General features: G+C 46.2%; 1 protein-coding gene across 2 annotated transcripts in view; it reads left to right on the top strand.

Moving 5' to 3' along the window:
* The window catches only part of LOC144785886 (anterior gradient protein 2 homolog), a 69,982-nt gene that overhangs the window by 13,277 nt on the left and 38,068 nt on the right, over nucleotides 1–18,637 (top strand). The window contains exon 2 of one of the 2 annotated variants that reach the window (XM_078664753.1): nucleotides 991–1,221. The exons of the other annotated variant lie outside the window; for it this stretch is intronic. Within the exon in view, the coding sequence (XP_078520879.1) occupies nucleotides 999–1,221 (223 nt within the window). The 5' untranslated portion in view covers nucleotides 991–998. The remainder of the gene's footprint in view (nucleotides 1–990; nucleotides 1,222–18,637) is intronic. 2 annotated transcript variants of the gene reach the window in all.

Raw genomic sequence — 18,637 nt, 5'->3', positions numbered from 1 at the left:
TTCTATACAGTATCCTTCTTATACATATGTGCATCTTTGTGTGACATCTGTGTGGCACGTGTGTTTAGGACTGTCTTTATGCATGGCAGCATGAATGTCAATTGGGTTGTGGGCATGTTTGGGTGTTGTAAACTATGTCTGCATGTGTGGGCATGTTTTGCGTCACAATGTGCCTGCACTATACAACTCCCAAGCCTGTTGTCTTTGTCAATGCTTGCTCTAAAGAAGCAGTCATAACACACTCTTGCCTGTCTGAACAGACTTGAGGCCCATTACCTCCTCGTCCTGTCTTCCTGTCTCATTCCTGAACAGTGAGCAGCTAGTCTGCTCCCCGAAAACCTAAAACCTAGCAGAGCTTTCAGCACTTTCCCCAATATGGCACCACCAATCCGGTGAGGATAAAGGGGGAAGTGCGTAACATCATATCCTGAGAATACCAAAGAAACCCAGAAACCAAAAAACAATCACCACAAACAAAACCCAGGGAGGGAGGGAAGGTCAAAGGAACCGGTGGGTGATAGGTACAGTGATGTACAATGCCTGTGAAATATCTCCACTGATAGGAATTAGTCCAGCGTGGGTATATATTGTTATCTTTGCCTCTCTCCAGAAACATCGACATTGCTGGGCTTGCACATGTCTGCATGCATGACGCAAGGAGAAGTGTGGCATGTGGATGGGTGGGCAGGGCATCCTCCGCGATGGGGGTGCTTGGCGGGGCAGAAGCATGAGGAGGAGCATGTTTTGCCGGACATTCAGTTAGTAGGTATGCTGAATGTCTCGGGCGGGGGGGGGGTTTGCTTATGTTGCATGACAGAGTAGGAAGGAGGGCAATGGGGTGGTGAGTATCCCTATTGCTTGGGTGTTGACGCGCATACAAGCATGAAGCATGGCATGGGGAAGAAGGGAGGCGTGCGATCGCACGTCATATATCCACAATACAAGGAGAAACAGGGGCCAGCTTTTAATTCTATTTTCTTATCTCTCTAGTCGGCGGGATGGCACCGAAGCGAGCAAAGGGGGGCAAGAAGGCCCCAGCGTCTGCAGAGGAATTTCAATCGTTGTCAGCGCTGTGTGAGGTGTCACAGGAAGGAAGCATTGATTGGCCGCAGAAGACCTTAACGCAGGGGTCTGAGGTCACAAGACGGGTGCCTGAGCGTTTTAAGGATGCACAACAGGAGAAGACCAAACAGGTCGCAATATCGAAGGCGAGCACTTCAGGTGAGGCAGTGGCCTTGGGTCAGCATCTGTTGTGTACAGACATTGGTCAGGTTACTGGCGCTGCGGCGCACAATGTTCAGACAGAGGTAGAACTGGTCACAGGTGGCGATCTGCAACATGCTCCCTCTGGGTTAACTACGCCGGCTTGGCACATATGCACTAAAGTACAACAGTGCGGGGGTCGGGGGTGTTCACCGCGCCAAACACAGCACAAGCTCCCAAGCCAGTGGTAGCGCATCAGGGTGGCGGGGTGGCACAGGTGTGGGTCCAGTCAGGAGGGGTGGCGCAATCTCCATTGATCGTGGCTGCCACGTCACAGGGCCCAATCCATAATATGAGTTCACCAGAGGGGGGTGGGTCTACCACAGTGGCCCCATCTATAAACTTGGGGGTCGGGACAGCAGGACAAGCCCCCCTGTCACAGAGCCCACTACTGTATGGGTCCGCGTCTTTGGCAGTGGTTCACAAGGCACGTGCCAGTGGAAACCCGGGAAAAGATTTTCAGGGGGAATATGTCGATGTATTTTATCTGATCAATGCAGGAGTAGTTCAAGGGAAGAGCAGATCAAGCAAGGAGGTAGAATTTAAACATAAGAAAGTTTGGGTGGATTGGTCAATCAAGAACTGGTTGACGGGTTTCGCTATTTACGCGGCCATTATGGTCGAGCGGGTCCCAGCGCTGGCGGCACAGTTAATAAGCTACATGTCATTGATTTATGGGACAGCTTCTGAATTTCAGGGCACAACCTGGCTGCATTATGACACCAAATTCAGACAGTTGAAGGTGGTAAGGCCGGAAGTGACTTGGGACCAGCAGGAGATCAATATATGGCATGCAAAGTTCTATATGGCGGTGCCAATCAGCAAGCCTACTCATTCTTTTCGGGGTGGCAAGGTGGCAGGTGACAAGAAACAAGCATGCTGGCAGTTCAACAAGAACAAATGCAGCAGGGGAACAGCATGCAAGTTCAGAAATATGCGTTAATTCTGTGGAAAGCAAGGTCACCCAGAGAACAAATGTTATAGTAAAGGATGGAAACCTAAAGAACAGGGCACCATTACACCAGTTAGTGCCCAGAGCAAGGCTCGGCCGGCCCAGTCCTCATAACAGCTTGCCCACTCCAATACGCTTGCATGTTCTGGCCCGCCTTCTCAGCAGGTATAATAACCGGAAAGAGGCTCATTTCTTGTTTCAAGGTTTTAAATTTGGCTTCCATATCCTGTCTAGTGCCCCACCTTCCATGGCCCCTCCACGCAATCAACGGTCAGTTCTACAGAATCTGGGGGTGGCTAGGGAAAAGATCATGAAAGTAGCTTTGGGAAGGGTGGTCGGGCCATTTCAACAGTTACCAAGGAAGGATTTAGCGTGTTTGCCATTGGGCCTGGTGCCCACGAAGGAGGTGGGAAAATGTTGCCTCATTCATAACCTTTCAAGTCCGCCTGGATTGTCAGTCAATGACATGTTGGATCGGGAGCTGTGTGCAGTATGGTACACCACTTTTGATACTGACATTCAGAAGTTGCAGAGTTTAGGAGGGGGAACCCTAATGGCAAAATCTGATATTGAGGCAGCCTTTCGACTCCTGCCGGTGCATCCGGATGACACAAGGTAGCTCGGTTTTACGTTTGAGGGGAATTTCTTTGTGGACTTATGCATGCCAATGGGGTGTTCCATCGCGTGTGCGGTGTTTGAAACTTTCAGTCGCTACTTGGAATGGGCAGTGAAAGACCTGATGGCTACAAAAGATGTGGTGCATTATTTGGATTGTTACCTGTTTATGGGTCCGCATAGCTCGCCAGCTTGCAGGGAGACCCTACTGGGCTTCCAGCGGGTGGCAGAGGCATTAGGGCTACCTCTTGCAAAGGACAAAATGGAGGGCCCAACAACTTGCTTAACTTTCCTTGATATTGAGATTGACACAGTGCGGGGAGTGAGCAGACTCCCGATGGAGAAGGTAAAAGCTTTTGAATCAGCTATAACGCAGTGTTTAGCAGCACGTAAGGTCATGGTATACCAATTACAGGTCTTGGTGGGGCAGCTTAATTTTGCACTTTGGGTTATACCCATGGGCAGGGCCTTTTCCAGCAATATTGCCAGGGCAATGTCAGGTTTAAAAGTGAGACACCATCACACCAGGCTGTCTGCTGAAGTGAAGGGCGAATTGGGTATGTGGAAGGATTTTCTGACAAGGTTCAATGGGACAGTGATCTGGCAGCAGTCAGGGCAAGAAACCATAGAACTTGAGCTTCACACGGATGCAGCTCGCGGTGTAGGCTTTGGGGCAGTGCTAGGCTCAAGATGGTGTATACAGCACTGGTCAAAGGAGTGGGTGGAGGCAGGATTGATGCGCAACATAACGTTCCTAGAATTATTCCCCATCGTTGTGGCACTGCATTTTGTGGGGTGCACTGCTGGAAAACAAGCGCATTGTGTTTTGGTCAGACAAAAAGTCAGTAGTGATGGCTGTGAAGGATGTACGTTGTTACAACGCATGCTTTTACCACGCATGCTGTAACAACATAAGTTTTAAAACGCATTCCATTACAACACATTATTTATTTATTTATTTATTTATTTTTGATATTTGTAAAGCGCATCATTTACCCTTAGGCGTTTTGGCGCTAGTAAAACCAGTTATTTGTGATGGTTAACATGAGGAAAGAGTAATCATTGAGCGAACAGCCAAGTTTTTAGAAGCTTGCGGAATTGAAGGAGAGAGGAACTCTCCCTGATGTTTAGGGGTAGCGTGTTCCAAAGCTTTGGGGCAGCCACCAGAAAGCGTCGATCGCCCCATGAAACCGTTTTTGTGCGGGGAATGACCAGTTGGCTGAGGGTAGCTGAGCGTAGAACTCTGTTAGGTTTGTATCGTTGTAGCTGTTCTTTCAAAAAATGGGGTCCTTGGTTGTTGAGCGCCTTAAACACGATACAGAGGGACTTGAAATGGATTCTGTTTCGAATAGTGAGCCAGTGGTAATCCTTAATACTGTTGGATATTGATTCGTATTTTGTTTTGCCAGAAAGCAGACGTGCTGCTGCGTTCTGGATAGTTTGTAGTTTGGTGATTACTCTGGATTGGGCATTGAGAAAAAGGCCGTTACAGTAGTCCAGAGCAGAAAGGACAAGAGAGGTGACCAGTGTTTTGATGGCTGAATCAGGAAGAAAAGGACGTATTTTTCTTATCATCTTCAGTTTTAAGTGTGCTGTGGACACTGTTTTGTTAGCATGATCCATGAAATTTAGACCTTCATCGAAGATGATTCCGAGGTTCCTGACTTTAGCGGTTGGGGTGGGAGGGGTACCAAAGGCATCTGGCCACCAGCTTGATGGCCAGGCTGGAAGAAGGGGTCCGAAGATGAGCACCTCGGTTTTTTCTCCTATGTCTACAAGTCCTTTCTTGAATTTTTCAGCCACTAGATCTCCGTCCCCCTTGATAGCCAACACTAGTTGGGTATCATCGGCGTAGGAGGTTAGGCTCATCCCGTGTGCTTTGATGGTTTTAGCAAGGTCCAACACATAAATGTTAAAAAGTGTCGGACTCAGGGATGAGCCTTGATTTACTCCACAAGGAGATGAAAGTTGGGCCGATTGAAAGGGTCCTAAGATAACAGCCTGCGTTCTTTTGGCTAGGAAGGACGCAATAAGGTCTTTGGCAGTGTGGCAGATGCCAAATCCCTCGACACGGTCGACCAGGATGGTATGGTCGACCATGTCGAAAGCTGCTGATAGATCCAGCATTACCAAAATGGCTGTTCCCCCCTGATCCCTGATTACCCTGATGTCATCGGCAGCCTTAATCAAGGCTGTCTCTGTCCCATGATATTTCCTGAATTCAAATTGCGTGTTGTCCAAGAGATGGTGTTTTTCAATGAATTCAGAAATCTGAATGTTCATGGCTTTTTCGATCAACTTCGCCATGAATGGGAGACTCGCAATGGGTCGGTAATTTTTTAGCTCGTTTTTATCCAGGGAAGGTTTTTTTAACAGGGGTTTTAATAGGGTGTTTTTTAGGGGGTCTGGATAGGTACCTGAAAGGAGAATGGAGTTGCAGACCTGAGTGAGTAATGGTGTAATAGAGTCCATTACCGGCAGGAGTACTGAGAGTGGGCAGGGGTCCAGGGCTGATCCTGATTTGATAGTGGACAATATAGTTTTTATTTGGTCTGTGGTAACTGGCTGGAAGCTGGGGAACATGTTGGCTGGAGATAGAATGGGGGGGTTGGCTGTCCTGGAAAGTGAGTTTGCAGAGAATGCCTGGTAAATGTCATCAACTTTGGTAAAGAAAAAGGAAGCTAGAGAGTCACATAAAAGTTGCGATGGGGGAGGAGTGAGGTCCGGGGAGTTACCTGAAAGTGATTTGGTAATTTGATACAATTGTCTGCTAGAATTTTTGGCTTTCTGGATTTGGTCAGTGTAATAGTCTTTTTTGGCTTTAGTGATCATGGCTTTGTAAAGTGCCAGAGCTTCCTTGTAAGTTGCTTTGCTAGCTGTATCATAGTTTTTTCTCCATAGTCTTTCCTTATTGCGGTTAATTTGCTTTTGTGCCCTTAGTTTTTCATTATACCAGGGAGCAGTAGGTTTGGATCTGTTTCTGGATAGTTCTTTGGTAGGGGCTGACTGATTCGTGGCCTGACCCAGCCAGGTGTAAAATTGCTGAAGTGCTAAGTTGGGCTCTGTGGACAGCGTTGGGCGGGTGTGATCCAGTATTAGCTTTAAGTCATCCTGATTGATATTTTTCCAATCTTTGAAAGGCTGTTTAGGGGTAGGAGTGGGTTTGTTATTGCAAGGGTTGGTGGGTATAGTAGCAAAAATTGCATGATGGTCAGTCCAAGGCATGGGTAAGATTACCTGGGGGGTGCTGGATAGTGAATAGTTTAATTTACTATTCCAACACCAGTCTCCGTGGACACTAGGGAAGGTGTTGGATAGTAAATTAAAACTATTCCCTATCCTAGAGCTCCCCCCAGTGTAATGCGTTGTAATGATTTGCGTGCTAAAAGTTGTGTCATAAAGGTTGTTCCCCGGCTGTGAACAATCAAAAGGCAAAATGTCCATGGGTGTTGCGTTTGCTTAAAGACTTGGTCAGGGAGTGTCTCAGACGCAATGTGTATTTTGTAGCAAAGCACATCCCAGGGGTGGACAACACAGTAGCTGACTCCTTGTCTCAGTTTAAGATGACAGAATTCAGGGCGCGATGGCCCTAAGCAAACAAATCAGATGACATCCTTCACGGATATTAATGAAAATAATTTTTTTCTAGTTGTAAGGATATCAGGCAGTGCACAGCGAGTTAAGTGCACATCATTCGTTGTGTTCCCAGTAGGAGGCGCGAGAAATAGGACGGGTGCGTCCGAAAGTGGAATCCCTTGTGTGCGCCGGATAAGCTTATTCTTTTGATTCATATTACACTACGCCCAGGGATGACTATTGGGTTTCTCAATCATGATACCTGCTTGAGGATCTTCACCTTTTGACGAATTGTTCTGTACCCGGTCCTGGGCCCTGTCGGGTTGGAATTATCACCGACAGAGCGACCTATTGTTTTATACTTGCTTAATACAGCCCTGAAGAGTCGCAGACAGACTGTGCCACACGCGACTAAACACGTGTCGGCTGGTTCTCCATGTCCGAACAATTAAAGACACAATACATCAACGCCTGATTTGTCTAGTTACATAACTGTTACCGTGTGTGTTACTAGCCTTTGTCTCAACGAACATTTTACGTGACGTCAACGATACTACTGTATATTTAATTTGGAGTGTGCATGGGTATTGCGTTTTTGTATGCTTATGTTCATACTGCAGCAGAAGGAGAAGGGGTGATCTCTGTCTCTGGTTAGGCGGCAGTTGTCAGCAATTGCATTCTTTGCGGGGTTACATAGGGTGCCGGATCCTACTAAGGACCCTCGAGTCAGGCGTACAATAAAAGGGTGGGAGCGCATGTTCCCGGGGGTCAAGGACATCAGGAGACCCATAGACGCCAGTAGACTGGCCAACATCTTGGGGTTGTTGCCGCAAGTCTGCATATCCTCATATGAAGTGCAGCTGCTTAGATTAGCTTACTCTTTGGCCTTTTTTGAGGCCTTCCGCATATCAGAACTGGTTCCAGTCTCAAAAACGGATGAAAAAGGAGGACTCAGCATGATGGATGTGTACTGTTGGGTGATGTGCTCCAGGTCAGAGTGAGGAGGTCAAAAACAGATGTGTTAGGCAAAGGTGTTTGGGTCCAGCTAAGGGCGGTGCAGGGGGCGGTTTATTGCCCAGTGGCATTGTGGGTAAATTTAATGCGGATGCGGCCGGATAAAGGTGATGTCAGGCTTTTATTGCATCCAGACGGAACACCTTTGACAATATTTCAGTTCACACAGTAATGCAAACTGCCCATTTCACGTCCCATTCATTCTGTTTTGGGGCAGCTACAACAGCAGTCACCCTGGGTCTATCTGTGGAAACAATCAAAAGGGTGGGCAGATGGTGCTCGTCTTGTTTTGAACGTTATGTCAGCCGCAGCTGATTTAAAACTAGGATGGCGACAGTTTAATGGTGTTCCCTTCTTTGTTTTCTTTCCCCTTTTGTTTGTTATTCTTTTCACTTTTATGCAGTGATGGCAGGGCACCGGACGCAGATATGTTGATGTGGAGAATCGTTTATATGCAGAGCAGGGCAATACTTTGTCGAATCCGGGGAAGAAACAGCACAAAGAGGGAAAGGAATGGATCATCATTGGATAGGGATTGAAGGGCAACAGTTGGGGGAGCTCGTAGGCCAGTTGATGGGGGCACTGGAGAACGGCTTGCCAGTTCCAGATGTAATAGTGATTCATTCAGGGTGTAACAACATGATTCCGGCGGGCAGGAGAGTGGTGAAGGAGGCACTGTTCTGGGCACTTACATGTTTAAGGAGGTCCTTGCCGGGTACCACCATATTTTGGTCGGAAGTTATCCCGCGCCAAGTTTGGGGTGATAATGCGCCTCCGAGCACAGTGAACAAGTCAGTGAGAAAGTTGAATCAGGAAGTGAGGAAGTTGATAGCAGTTTCACCAATACGTGTCATCAGGCATAACCTGATACAAGCGTCTAAGTCGGAATGGTATTTGGCAGATGGGGTGCATCTGTGGCACGCAGGCTTGGAATTATTTGTGCTAACAATAATGGGAGCTATAGCTATGGAGTTGGAACATGAAGGGGCCGGTGGGGGGAGGTCAAAGGAGCCAGTAGGCTCTTTGCCCTGTGGTGGGGTCCTGGGCAAGAGGAATGGTGGAGGACACCTTAGTAGCGGGATCTGTCAGATCCTTGAGCAGGGAGGACAGTCAATGGGGCTCCGGGCTTGCGGGAGAGGGGGCTGTCCTGCTGGTGGTCCTGGACTCTCCGGCCCTACCCGCAATGCCGGTGTTTGGAAGAAGCAATTTGTGTAAGAGCTGGTGCGTAAGCAAGGGTCAAGGCAGTGCTCTAGAGGCTGAGTCTAGGGGGTAGATGGTGGGTAGTCACCTCTGAATGGAAACAGTTCAGATGGGTGTTGCTGCCTGCTGGCACAACCCGCATCAGGTGTGGTGGAAGTACAGAATAGTAGTGGAGATGGATGTTGCTGCCTGCTAGCACTACACACATCCGATGCAGTGCTGGAGGTACTGAATTGTAAATACAATTATAACCTGTGGTCAAAATGAATACTGTACAACCATATGTTTACCTATGTGTATTGGTTTGATGTAATAAATTGAATAAAGTTGGTCTAATGTTGATAGTGCATCAACAAATAATGGTGACATTATGTGAGAAGTAGTAAAACTACGCAGTGAAGACCAACCACTTGTATAGTGCCCTTTGTGGTGGGAGAAGGGAAGGGCCAGCGGATGGGGTTGTAAGGAGGTCAGAAAGTCAGGGGTGAGTAGCCCGCAATATGCCCACTACAACTTGAATGCTCTTTTCACATTTCCATTTGCCATAACATCTAGTTCATTTTTCAGAGTGCTAAAATAATCAAGAGTCCTCTTCAGGTCAGCAATACAAAATTTTGAAAAAGTGATCCCTGCTTGAATTATGTATGATAAAAAGCACAATAAAGTTGTATATGTACTTTTATACATAAGACACATTGTTACGTTTTTACCTTACCTTGTACTATAAAGGAGGGCTTGATAAGGCTGTGGCAGCCATTTTCAGTGATGACGGGACACTGACGCACACTGCCTAGGCTCATTTTTCAGTCTCCTAGTTTTATTAGGACTTGTTTTCTGATTTGGGGGTTCAAGGGATGCAAACCTGGACGTCCAGCTCTGGCTGGCTCTACTGAAAATGATGTAGTTGATGATGAAAAGTAAGTAAATATGTTCCTTATTTATTGGTCTTGTGTTAGGGTGAGGTCTTTCATTCTTTCCATGGACCATCATGCTTGTGAGTGAAAGCATCCTATGGCCTCACTCCTTATGTCACCTCCACACGTAACTGCTCATTAAAGTGGGAGCCACCTATAATTTGGTAAACCTGCCTCCTGTGGGTGCAGCTGAAGTTCCATGGGGGGGGGTTCATATTTCGTCAAGACCTTGATGCATCATGCAGGACACTGTTTCAGGGACAAACACAAACGCACCGCAGCCCTATTTGAGAATACCAGCTTGCTCATTGGTGGGTTTCATTGTGTACTCCCAACGCAGATATTGATTTAACAGCATATCGATTAATTTCTTAAGATAACTCACTACTACACAAGTGAATTGGTTTTGTGCCATTTTGGGTAATTGAGTCTTTGGGCCAGATGTATCAAGATACACTTTTGCGATTCTCAAATAGTGATTTTTAAGGAATCGCTATTTGAGAATTGCAAAATGGTATGTATGTAGAAATTCGCTATTTTTTTGCGATTTCCTAAAATTCCATAATTGCGATTAGCAAATTGCTAATCGCAATTAAGGAATAATTTCCCATTCATTTCTATGGGCAGGAGGCCCATAGGAATGAATGTGAAATTATTCTCAATTTGCGATTCTCAAAGGACACCCTGTTGCACCCCTGAAATAAGCATGGGTGCACATGTAGTGCACATACATGCCCTAAGGGCATGTATGTGCATCACATGGCACTTTGAAAAATGCAAAAATGGGAATTTTTCAAGAAATTCGCAAATTACCACCAAATTGAAGTTAGTGGTAATTTGCGATTCCTTATGGACAATTAGCAAAAATGTTTTGCATCATACATTGCATTTAAGGAATCGCAAATTTTGCGATTCCTTAAATGCAATCGCGAAATAAGGAATCGCAAATTTGCAATTCCTTATTTTGCACTGAAATTTGCTACATACATACCATTTTGCTCAAATGAGTTCGCAAACGCCGAAATGCGAATTTCGGCGTTTGCGAACCCATTTGAGCTTCATACATCTGGCCCTATGTTTATTAAATGTAAGGTTGTTTTGGTGCAGCTCTTCATGTATCATATGCAGTATTTTCTGAAGAAGCCCTCGCTCTTTGTGCTGATTTTTCTGACAGAAACATGTTCATCTAATAGGAATTAGATCCTCTGAATTTGGGAAGACGCAGTGTTACAGTGTAGAAATATGCAGAGCTAGCAGCTCACATCTTAAGGGAGGGTGAAGTGGGCAGGAGTTGAGGGAAATGCAGGGGCAGAGAAGAAAAATAAAATTAGGGTATTGAAGAAATCAGAAATCTGCTGAAGAGATATTTTAATTCAGATTTGGAAGAAGTAAGGTGTGGATTGGTGCATCTGGCATGGAGGATGTAAATCAGGATGTTATGAGCCTTAGATGGAGTGGGTCATAATTTAATGTGTTTTTCAAAGCTGGAACATTCTAAAGGAGTTCCTTAACTTGGCAGAGAGATGTATGTGATAAGTAGTAAGGGGAGTTTGATAAAAGATTTTGGACACCAGACAGGCCATTTTGAAGATAAGGTACAGTGTCAAATGTCACAGTGCAAATGGAAAATTCGGTAAGTATTCAGCCGACAATTACGTTGAATGATTACCATGTGCACTTGTAAGTTGGCAACCGTTTAATGAGTTGCAAACTAAACCTCGCTGCCCCTTTGTCGCCTCTTCTCTGTTCTTCTCTCCTCTTTTTTCTCCATCCCCTTCGTGTTCTTCTTGTCTATGATGCCTTTACGAACAGTCGTGAATGTTTCAACAACCAAATGCTGATGGATTCCTCTTTATACCCTGTGAAAAGTTGGCCTGGTATATGATGTTCACTATTCTAGTGAGCACCTTGCACCAGTCCAAACAACCCTTATGGTGATGGTTGTAAAGTCAACCTTATAGACCAGCTATCCTAGTGGTAGCATGGACAAAGCAGTCTTAAGCTAAACTCAAGAGGGCATGTGAAGCCAGCTGTTTTACCATATGTAACCCCTTTAATACCAAATGAAAGGACACCACACAGGTTATATATATAAAATATATATGTATTTATTACTAAATTAATCCTCTGAACTCTTTATGAGGTCAGAGGCACAAGCACATCACAAGAGACTTAATTATCATACAATAGGTTACACAAAATACAGTAATGCCCTAGGGGTACTTCGAACCATATACTAAAATAGTGGTATAAGAACCACGTCACGAATAAAGGATAGGCCTAGGGCCTGGAGAATCGCTTGGGCTACGCTGTACTACCAAAGGATAGGGAGCAGGTGGCCCACAGGATGCGTGTGCAGTGTCTTTACACACACGCGAGTTACCATAGAGTTAGAATGAGAATGAAAGAATTGGAAACTAGTTCTTTTAGGGCACTTCCAAATAGACGAGGAGAAAGCTACTTGAAAGTGGGACACTAGGATAGTCAATACCCACAGGAGTACTGAAATACTCGCGTTACCTCACCCAGAGGAAGCGGGTGCATAGGTGTCAAAGTGTGTCGGGTTTCGTCGCTGAATCCTATGGAGCGGTGAAGAAAGATGCTGCAGGCGACCAGGAGGGAAGTATCCGGTTGGATCCAAAGGCGGATCGAGGTTGAAGAGTACTTGAAAGCAGAGGGGACAGAGTCTGGGTCACTAGACAGTTACCAGGATGGAACCAGGACGGAACCAGGCGATGTTGCGAAGCAATCAGGTGATGTTGTGAAGCTTGTCTCTGCAGCCACGTAGACCAGGAGGTGTCGACGACAACCAGGAGCTGGATACGGACTGTCCCACAAAGGATCTCGCTGTCGGCAGTGTCGGCTTCCGGATTGGAGTCAACAAGCCTTGGCAAAGGCAACCCACGCAGGAATCAAAGATGGCTTCTGGATCAGACCAGCAAGGTCTGATGGGCTTCTCCTTTTCAGGGAAGATGGGGCCAATCTGGAGCAACCATACCAGCAGTGTAAATTTGTAGGTTCGTCATCACAGAGGCCACTAGCCAACGAGCAAGTGACAGTACAGACGGGTCAAGCAGGAAATTGCAGAAGGGCCCTGCACAGAACTCGTGGAGTGTGGAGGGCTGATCTTCGGTGCAGTTGGTGCTCGGGGCTGGGGCTTCTGAATCCCCAATGCACAACTTCGAGGGTGACTCAGAAGTTGCACGGAAAGCAATTTGCTGGCTTTCCAAGATGGCGGGTCCCACGTCTCTCGTCGCCTCCACGGGTCTCAGCTTTGCTGTGGCTGTGGATCGGGCTGTTGGAAGTCCAGAAGTCCCAGTCTTGTCAGGCTCTGTGCTTGGGCTTCGGCGGGAGCGTCGACAAAGCAAACCGCTGATCGCTTGATGGTGCCTGCTTGCACAGGGTGGTCACTCCTTGACCATAGGGAGATTCTTCAGTCTTCTATCTTCAGGTAGAACATCGAAGGTCCAGAGTTGCGTTTCAAGTTTCAGTCAGGATAAATCTAAAGTCTTGGGACTCAGCTCCTACCTATATACCAAATTTAGGGGCTGGATTACCTGCTAGGTCCCTCCTATGGGTGGGACCAGGGAAGGGGGTGGTTACACCCCTTTCCCTTTGTCCAGTTTCGCACCAGAGCTGGGCCTGGAGTGCCCCAGCACCAGTTTGAACCAGACTATGCATGGGACACCTTGTGTGCCCCAGGCAGTGTCTCATTTCATTCAGCCCTCCCTGCCCCAATACACTATAGCCTGTCTGGGGTGGTGCTAGCACCTCCCAAGACAGGAAACCTATTGTCCAAGCCTCCCTCGCTGGAAGGACTCCCAGCAGCAGGAGGTCAGACTTGTGTCTGTGGCAGCAGCATCCATTTTGTGATGCTGAGGCTCTGGTTAACTTTAACCGGGATTAGTAGGAACAACATGTCTTCTCCCTCTAGAAGGGTGGAATGCTACCCTGTCACCAGAACTGGCGAGGGGGTAGTATTCCAAAGCGTATGACACATTACACAACATGTTTTGATAAAGCCAAACCAAAGTTAGCATTTAACGCGAGGTTCATAATGCACTTAAGAGTATATGGTATGGCTATATCCTAGAACAGCTATAAGGACATGGTTCCGAAAGCTGCAGTCAGGCTCAGCTCATGCTAGAGCCTCATCTCACATAAAACCAAGCACTCTGCCTCCAGGATTGTTAAGGCCTGCCATAGGAGTGACTTATAGGTGTATATGTGTCTAGATATAAGGTTAGATATAGGGATACTATATCTAAGCAAGGGGTGATTACACAACCTTGCCCCAGCTGAGTGATCAGCCAGTTGTGTCAGTTTGGAGGGCCAGCCAGGGGTGGCAAAAGATATGCTGCAGCCCCTGGTAGGCCTTGGGTGCACCTATGCCCTGGGTACCTATGGTACACTGTACAGGGACTCATAAGAGTGACCCATTTCCCAATTGGTGATGTACCTAAAGTACATGGTATGAATTTAGAGAGAGAACAGCTGGGCTGTGGGTCTGATTAGCAGGCCCACGGCCACATTAAAGTCGAAAACCAGTGAAGCAAAAAGCAAAAATTGGGGTGACCATAGGAAAGCAGACCCTACTCTCCTACATACCCGTTAACAATAACAATAGCAATACCAATAAGAAAAATGTCTATGTAATATATACCACAAACCTAAATTAATATTTTCTCTTAATAATGGAATTTATTATTATTCGTTGCTGTGGTCTTCATTTTATTGTGATTTTAAGACTCAAAACCCAATTCAGCCCTCGTGTCATTGAGGTCAGTGAATTTTGGGTTATTTGCAGTAGGCGTGCAACCCATCGCACAGTCTTAGCGCAACTAAAATTTGTTTTTCCTTGGGGTAGGCCCAAAACAAGCTCACTAATTGTAGGTGGGATAGATGCATTCAAGCTGGGACCTCTCCTGGCATCCAGTAACCTCCCCTCAACCTCTGCCCTAGCACACTCTGGGATCGCCCCTTGGGTGTGGCAGGCTCGCCTCTATGGCTGGTAACTTTGGCACCTATTGATGGGTGCTGATGGTTCACTAATGGCTGCCTTTCCGCTTGTGGGACCTCTACCTGTGAGCAAAAGGCTTGTCTTGCTGGTTGCAGACCCCAACTCTGAGACAGTAGTGCAATGAAACATTAGGAAGCCTCCCTACAAGGTACATAGAGAGTGCCCCTGTACACAGTGCCACGGGGGCCCCTTGGAGCCTGTGTCTCCCGCACACCATGAGGGATGCAAGGGCTAATGTTACGCCACTGCTGTGTGACCTCTCTGTGAGTGCTAAAGGTGCACCTTTCTGGCTGCTTAAACAACACCCTGGGATCTCTCTGTGGGTGCTGATGGATGGTGTTTCTGGCTGGCACCCAACCCTGTCACTTACCCAAGTGTGCTCATGTCTCTGGCTGGTCCTGTTAGCCCACCTTGGGAATTTATCTTGAGCTCTGACTGCTCAGCTCCCTCGTGTTCTCCCCTCTCTCAACATTGGAACTGTAGCGTCCTCCCCATCCCCGGTACTCATCAATGACTACGCCACACGTGGATCTTAGTATAACACGTCTTTATTCTGCTGCGTATAAGCATAAAAGCAACATTCTATACCTGCGTTCAGTTCAGTACATTCTGATGCTTACATCACAGTTCTACAGAGTCCATCAGGAGCCACAAATGTGCCGTCATTACATGCTCACACGACACTACAGTAACCACTCAGTTAATGCTGACGGCCCACATGTGTCACAAACATTTTGACCTCTCTATAGATGTTTAAAGCTCTGCCCTCCGGCTGGACATGTCCTCCTTCCACCCAGGAACCACTCCTTAGAGGCTGAAAGCTTACATCTCTGCCCATTCCCTCCCCAGAACAGGAAAGGTCACAGTGACCCAGGGACGCCCAGGTCCTGGACACATATCCTGCACAGCCTGCTAAATGCAGCCGCTTGAATGTGTAAACAGTGCTGATCCAGGCTCCAGAAAGGGATCAGGTTGCAGGGTCTGGCAAGGGTTCCAGGAGTGTTCACACCATTGGCGAACGAGCATCAGTGCACTTAGATGGGCTCGCTCTGTTTTTTGTCCTCACAGTTCCCAATAAATCTAACCACACTGGTGTGCTTCAGAAGAATAGAGGCAGCTGGTTTATTGCCATTTATTCTGCTGTAGGTATCCTCAATACCAGCCCTTGTGCCTTCAATGCTGGTTGTTTAGTTATAATAATCCCTACAGACTTGCTGTTGCTTTTCGATACACTCTAAACGTTGTGCCTTTCGGGTGATCACTGGGGAATGTGGTATTTCTATTGTGAAGTATTATATGCACAACCTTTATGAAGTTAAATGTTTTGCATGAAATACAGTTCACCGGTACCTGAAGTAACTTTTCTCTGAGTGTAGACCGCGCACAAGAAACCGACAGGAAACTTGTCTGTTGATAAAATGTAAAGGAAACAATGCCTCCCTGTAAAATGTTTTCTACTCCTGTCAGTCCCGCGGTCACAATTAAAGTAAAATGTCACTTAACGAGTAATAGCGAAAATCCCACACATACACAAAACACGAAATTCAGGCATTATGCAAGAATACACCAGTGTAACAACATTTTGGCACTGTCATAATTACCACTCAACCTTGCTCCCTGGCATTCCCTTTTCTGGGTCCACTAAATATTTGTATTTTCACTGGGATTGTTCACTTCCGGTGGCTCTAAATATTTGTACCTTCCACGTGTGTATTCAGTTTCTTTACCTCTATTCATTAATTTCATCTGGATGATTCTCAACCTCCGGTACATTACTTCCGGGATATTTAAAATTCATGTCTTCCAGTGTTTATTCACTTCCGGCACCCATCAACATGCACTCCTTCTGACTCCCAGTTCCCTTTAAACATTTGTGGGATCTCTAACATCTCACATCTCTAAAATGTTATTCCTTTCATCTAATCGCTCCCTTCAGTGCCTCCAAACATTTATAGCTTCCAGATGATCATTCATTTCCCTCACCTCTAAACAGTCATTCATTCGTTCTGAGTGATTCTTGAACTCTGGTGACTGTAAACATTCACAACTTTACAGCGATCCCTCACTTTAGGGATATCTAATATTCATGCCTTCCGGGTGGCCATTCACTTCCGGTCCCTGCCAGTTTTCTTTCCTTTTAGATAATCATTCACTTCTGCGTTACTTTGCAACACATTTCTGTGAATGAAATTCTTTGGCCTCTCCATATATCTTGCCAGTGGTCTAATTTAGAGATATGTTCTACATTTTTATTACATATACTGTTTGCTTGCCTCTAAGTTTGGCTTCTGTGTGACACTGGTGCTGCCCAAAATGTGCTTGCTATCTTTGTGGCACGCCTCTCTCAAAATTGTAAATTGATACTTGTATAGCGCACTACTCCCCCGCAAGGGTCTCAAGGCGCTTGTACGAATACCGCTGTGGAACCCATCCTGGCTTTTCCTGTGAGGTGTCCACTCCTGGGCACCCCCAAGGTGGAGGCCAGGCATCCTTAGCGTTGTGGGGGCCGTTGTGGAGATTAAGCAAGCTATTGCCCAGAGTTGCAGAGTGGGACTCTATGATTGGAATAGGCACCGAGGCGAGAATTATCAGGTCCGTGGAATTTTTGAGCCCAAGACCCGCCGAGGAATTGAACCCTGGTCACGGGCTAGACCTCTGCATCAGGGTCTGCCGCTCTAACCATTGAGCCACACTTCTCCTCAAGAGATCATTGTGGGCACGGTACGAGAAGCCCAGCTAATATAAAAACTTTTCCCACAGCCGTGAAAGCAGAAACTCTTCTCGCTGGCAGGCATCTGTACTGCCAAGCACATGCAGTTGAAGACAATTGTTTCTGAGGGTCAAAGATAGCCGAACCAGTTCAAAGCATATTAGCTTGAACAGGTAGAGCCCTTGGCACAGATCGGCTTCCCGCAAAAAAATGGAGTCCGTAGCCATTGAAGCGAATGGCTCTGTCTCACTCCAGGACATCCTGCCTCTGGCTGACTGTAAGATTCAGACCAAAAATACTAATTTGTAAGGATTTTATTGGGTGAATATGATCATTCTCAGTGTGAAGTCTGCAATGCTGTTGGACACAGGTAACAACTGGTAAAATCTATATAAATAAAAATGTAACTGTTTGTTTGTTCAAAATCTCAAATCTCCGAAAGTTCTTCACCGATTGCTTTGAATGTTTGACACAACGTTGCATTCGAATATGCGCATGTTTTTATATACCAACCTTGGATTCAAATACGCGCCTATCAAATACGCGTGTGTTTTTAACCGAAAGCACAAACAGACATAAAAATGTCAATGTGCGTTTGATAAAAATCTTAAATCTACGAAAGTTCCTCACCGATTGCTTTGAAATTTTGACACAACGTTGCATTCGAATACACGCATGTTTTTATATACACAACGTTGGATTCGAAAAAGCGCATGTCGAATACGCGCATATTTTTCATCGAAAGCACAGACATAAAAATGTCAATGTGCGTTTGATAAAAATCTTAAATCTAAGAAAGTTCTTCAAGGATTGATTTGAAATTTTGACACAACGTTGAATTCGAATAAGCACGAGTTTATATATACACACAACCTTGAATTCGAATACGCGTGTGTCAAATATGCACGTTTTTTAAATCTAAAGGACGGACAGACCCTATCGATTGGGTTAATGCGCAACAACTACAATAGACGCATAGAGACAATAGTCTACATATATAAGGATGGACAATTGGTGTCGGGATGGCAGAGTGGGAAGTGGGTGGAGGGAGGGGGGAGGAGTTGGTTCACTTGGCAACATTAAGAAAGGACGCATAGAGACAATAGTCTACATATATTAGGATGGACAGTTGGTATCAGGATGGCAGACCAGGAAGTGGGTGGAGGGAGGGGGGAGTAGTTGGTTCACTTTGCAACATTAGCGCGTGTTTATATACACACAACATTGGATTCGAATACGCGCATGTCCAAAACGTGCGTGTTTTTAATCAAAAGGCCGAACATACCCTATCGATTTGGTTGCTGCGCAACAAATACAAGGGACGCATATAGGCAATAGCCCTCATATATTAGGATGGACAGTTGGTGTCAGGA

Source organism: Lissotriton helveticus, chromosome 10 (genome assembly GCF_964261635.1).
Source record: "Lissotriton helveticus chromosome 10, aLisHel1.1, whole genome shotgun sequence".
Classification (NCBI taxonomy): Eukaryota; Metazoa; Chordata; class Amphibia; order Caudata; family Salamandridae; genus Lissotriton; species Lissotriton helveticus.
This window is presented reverse-complemented; position numbering and strand designations above follow the sequence as displayed.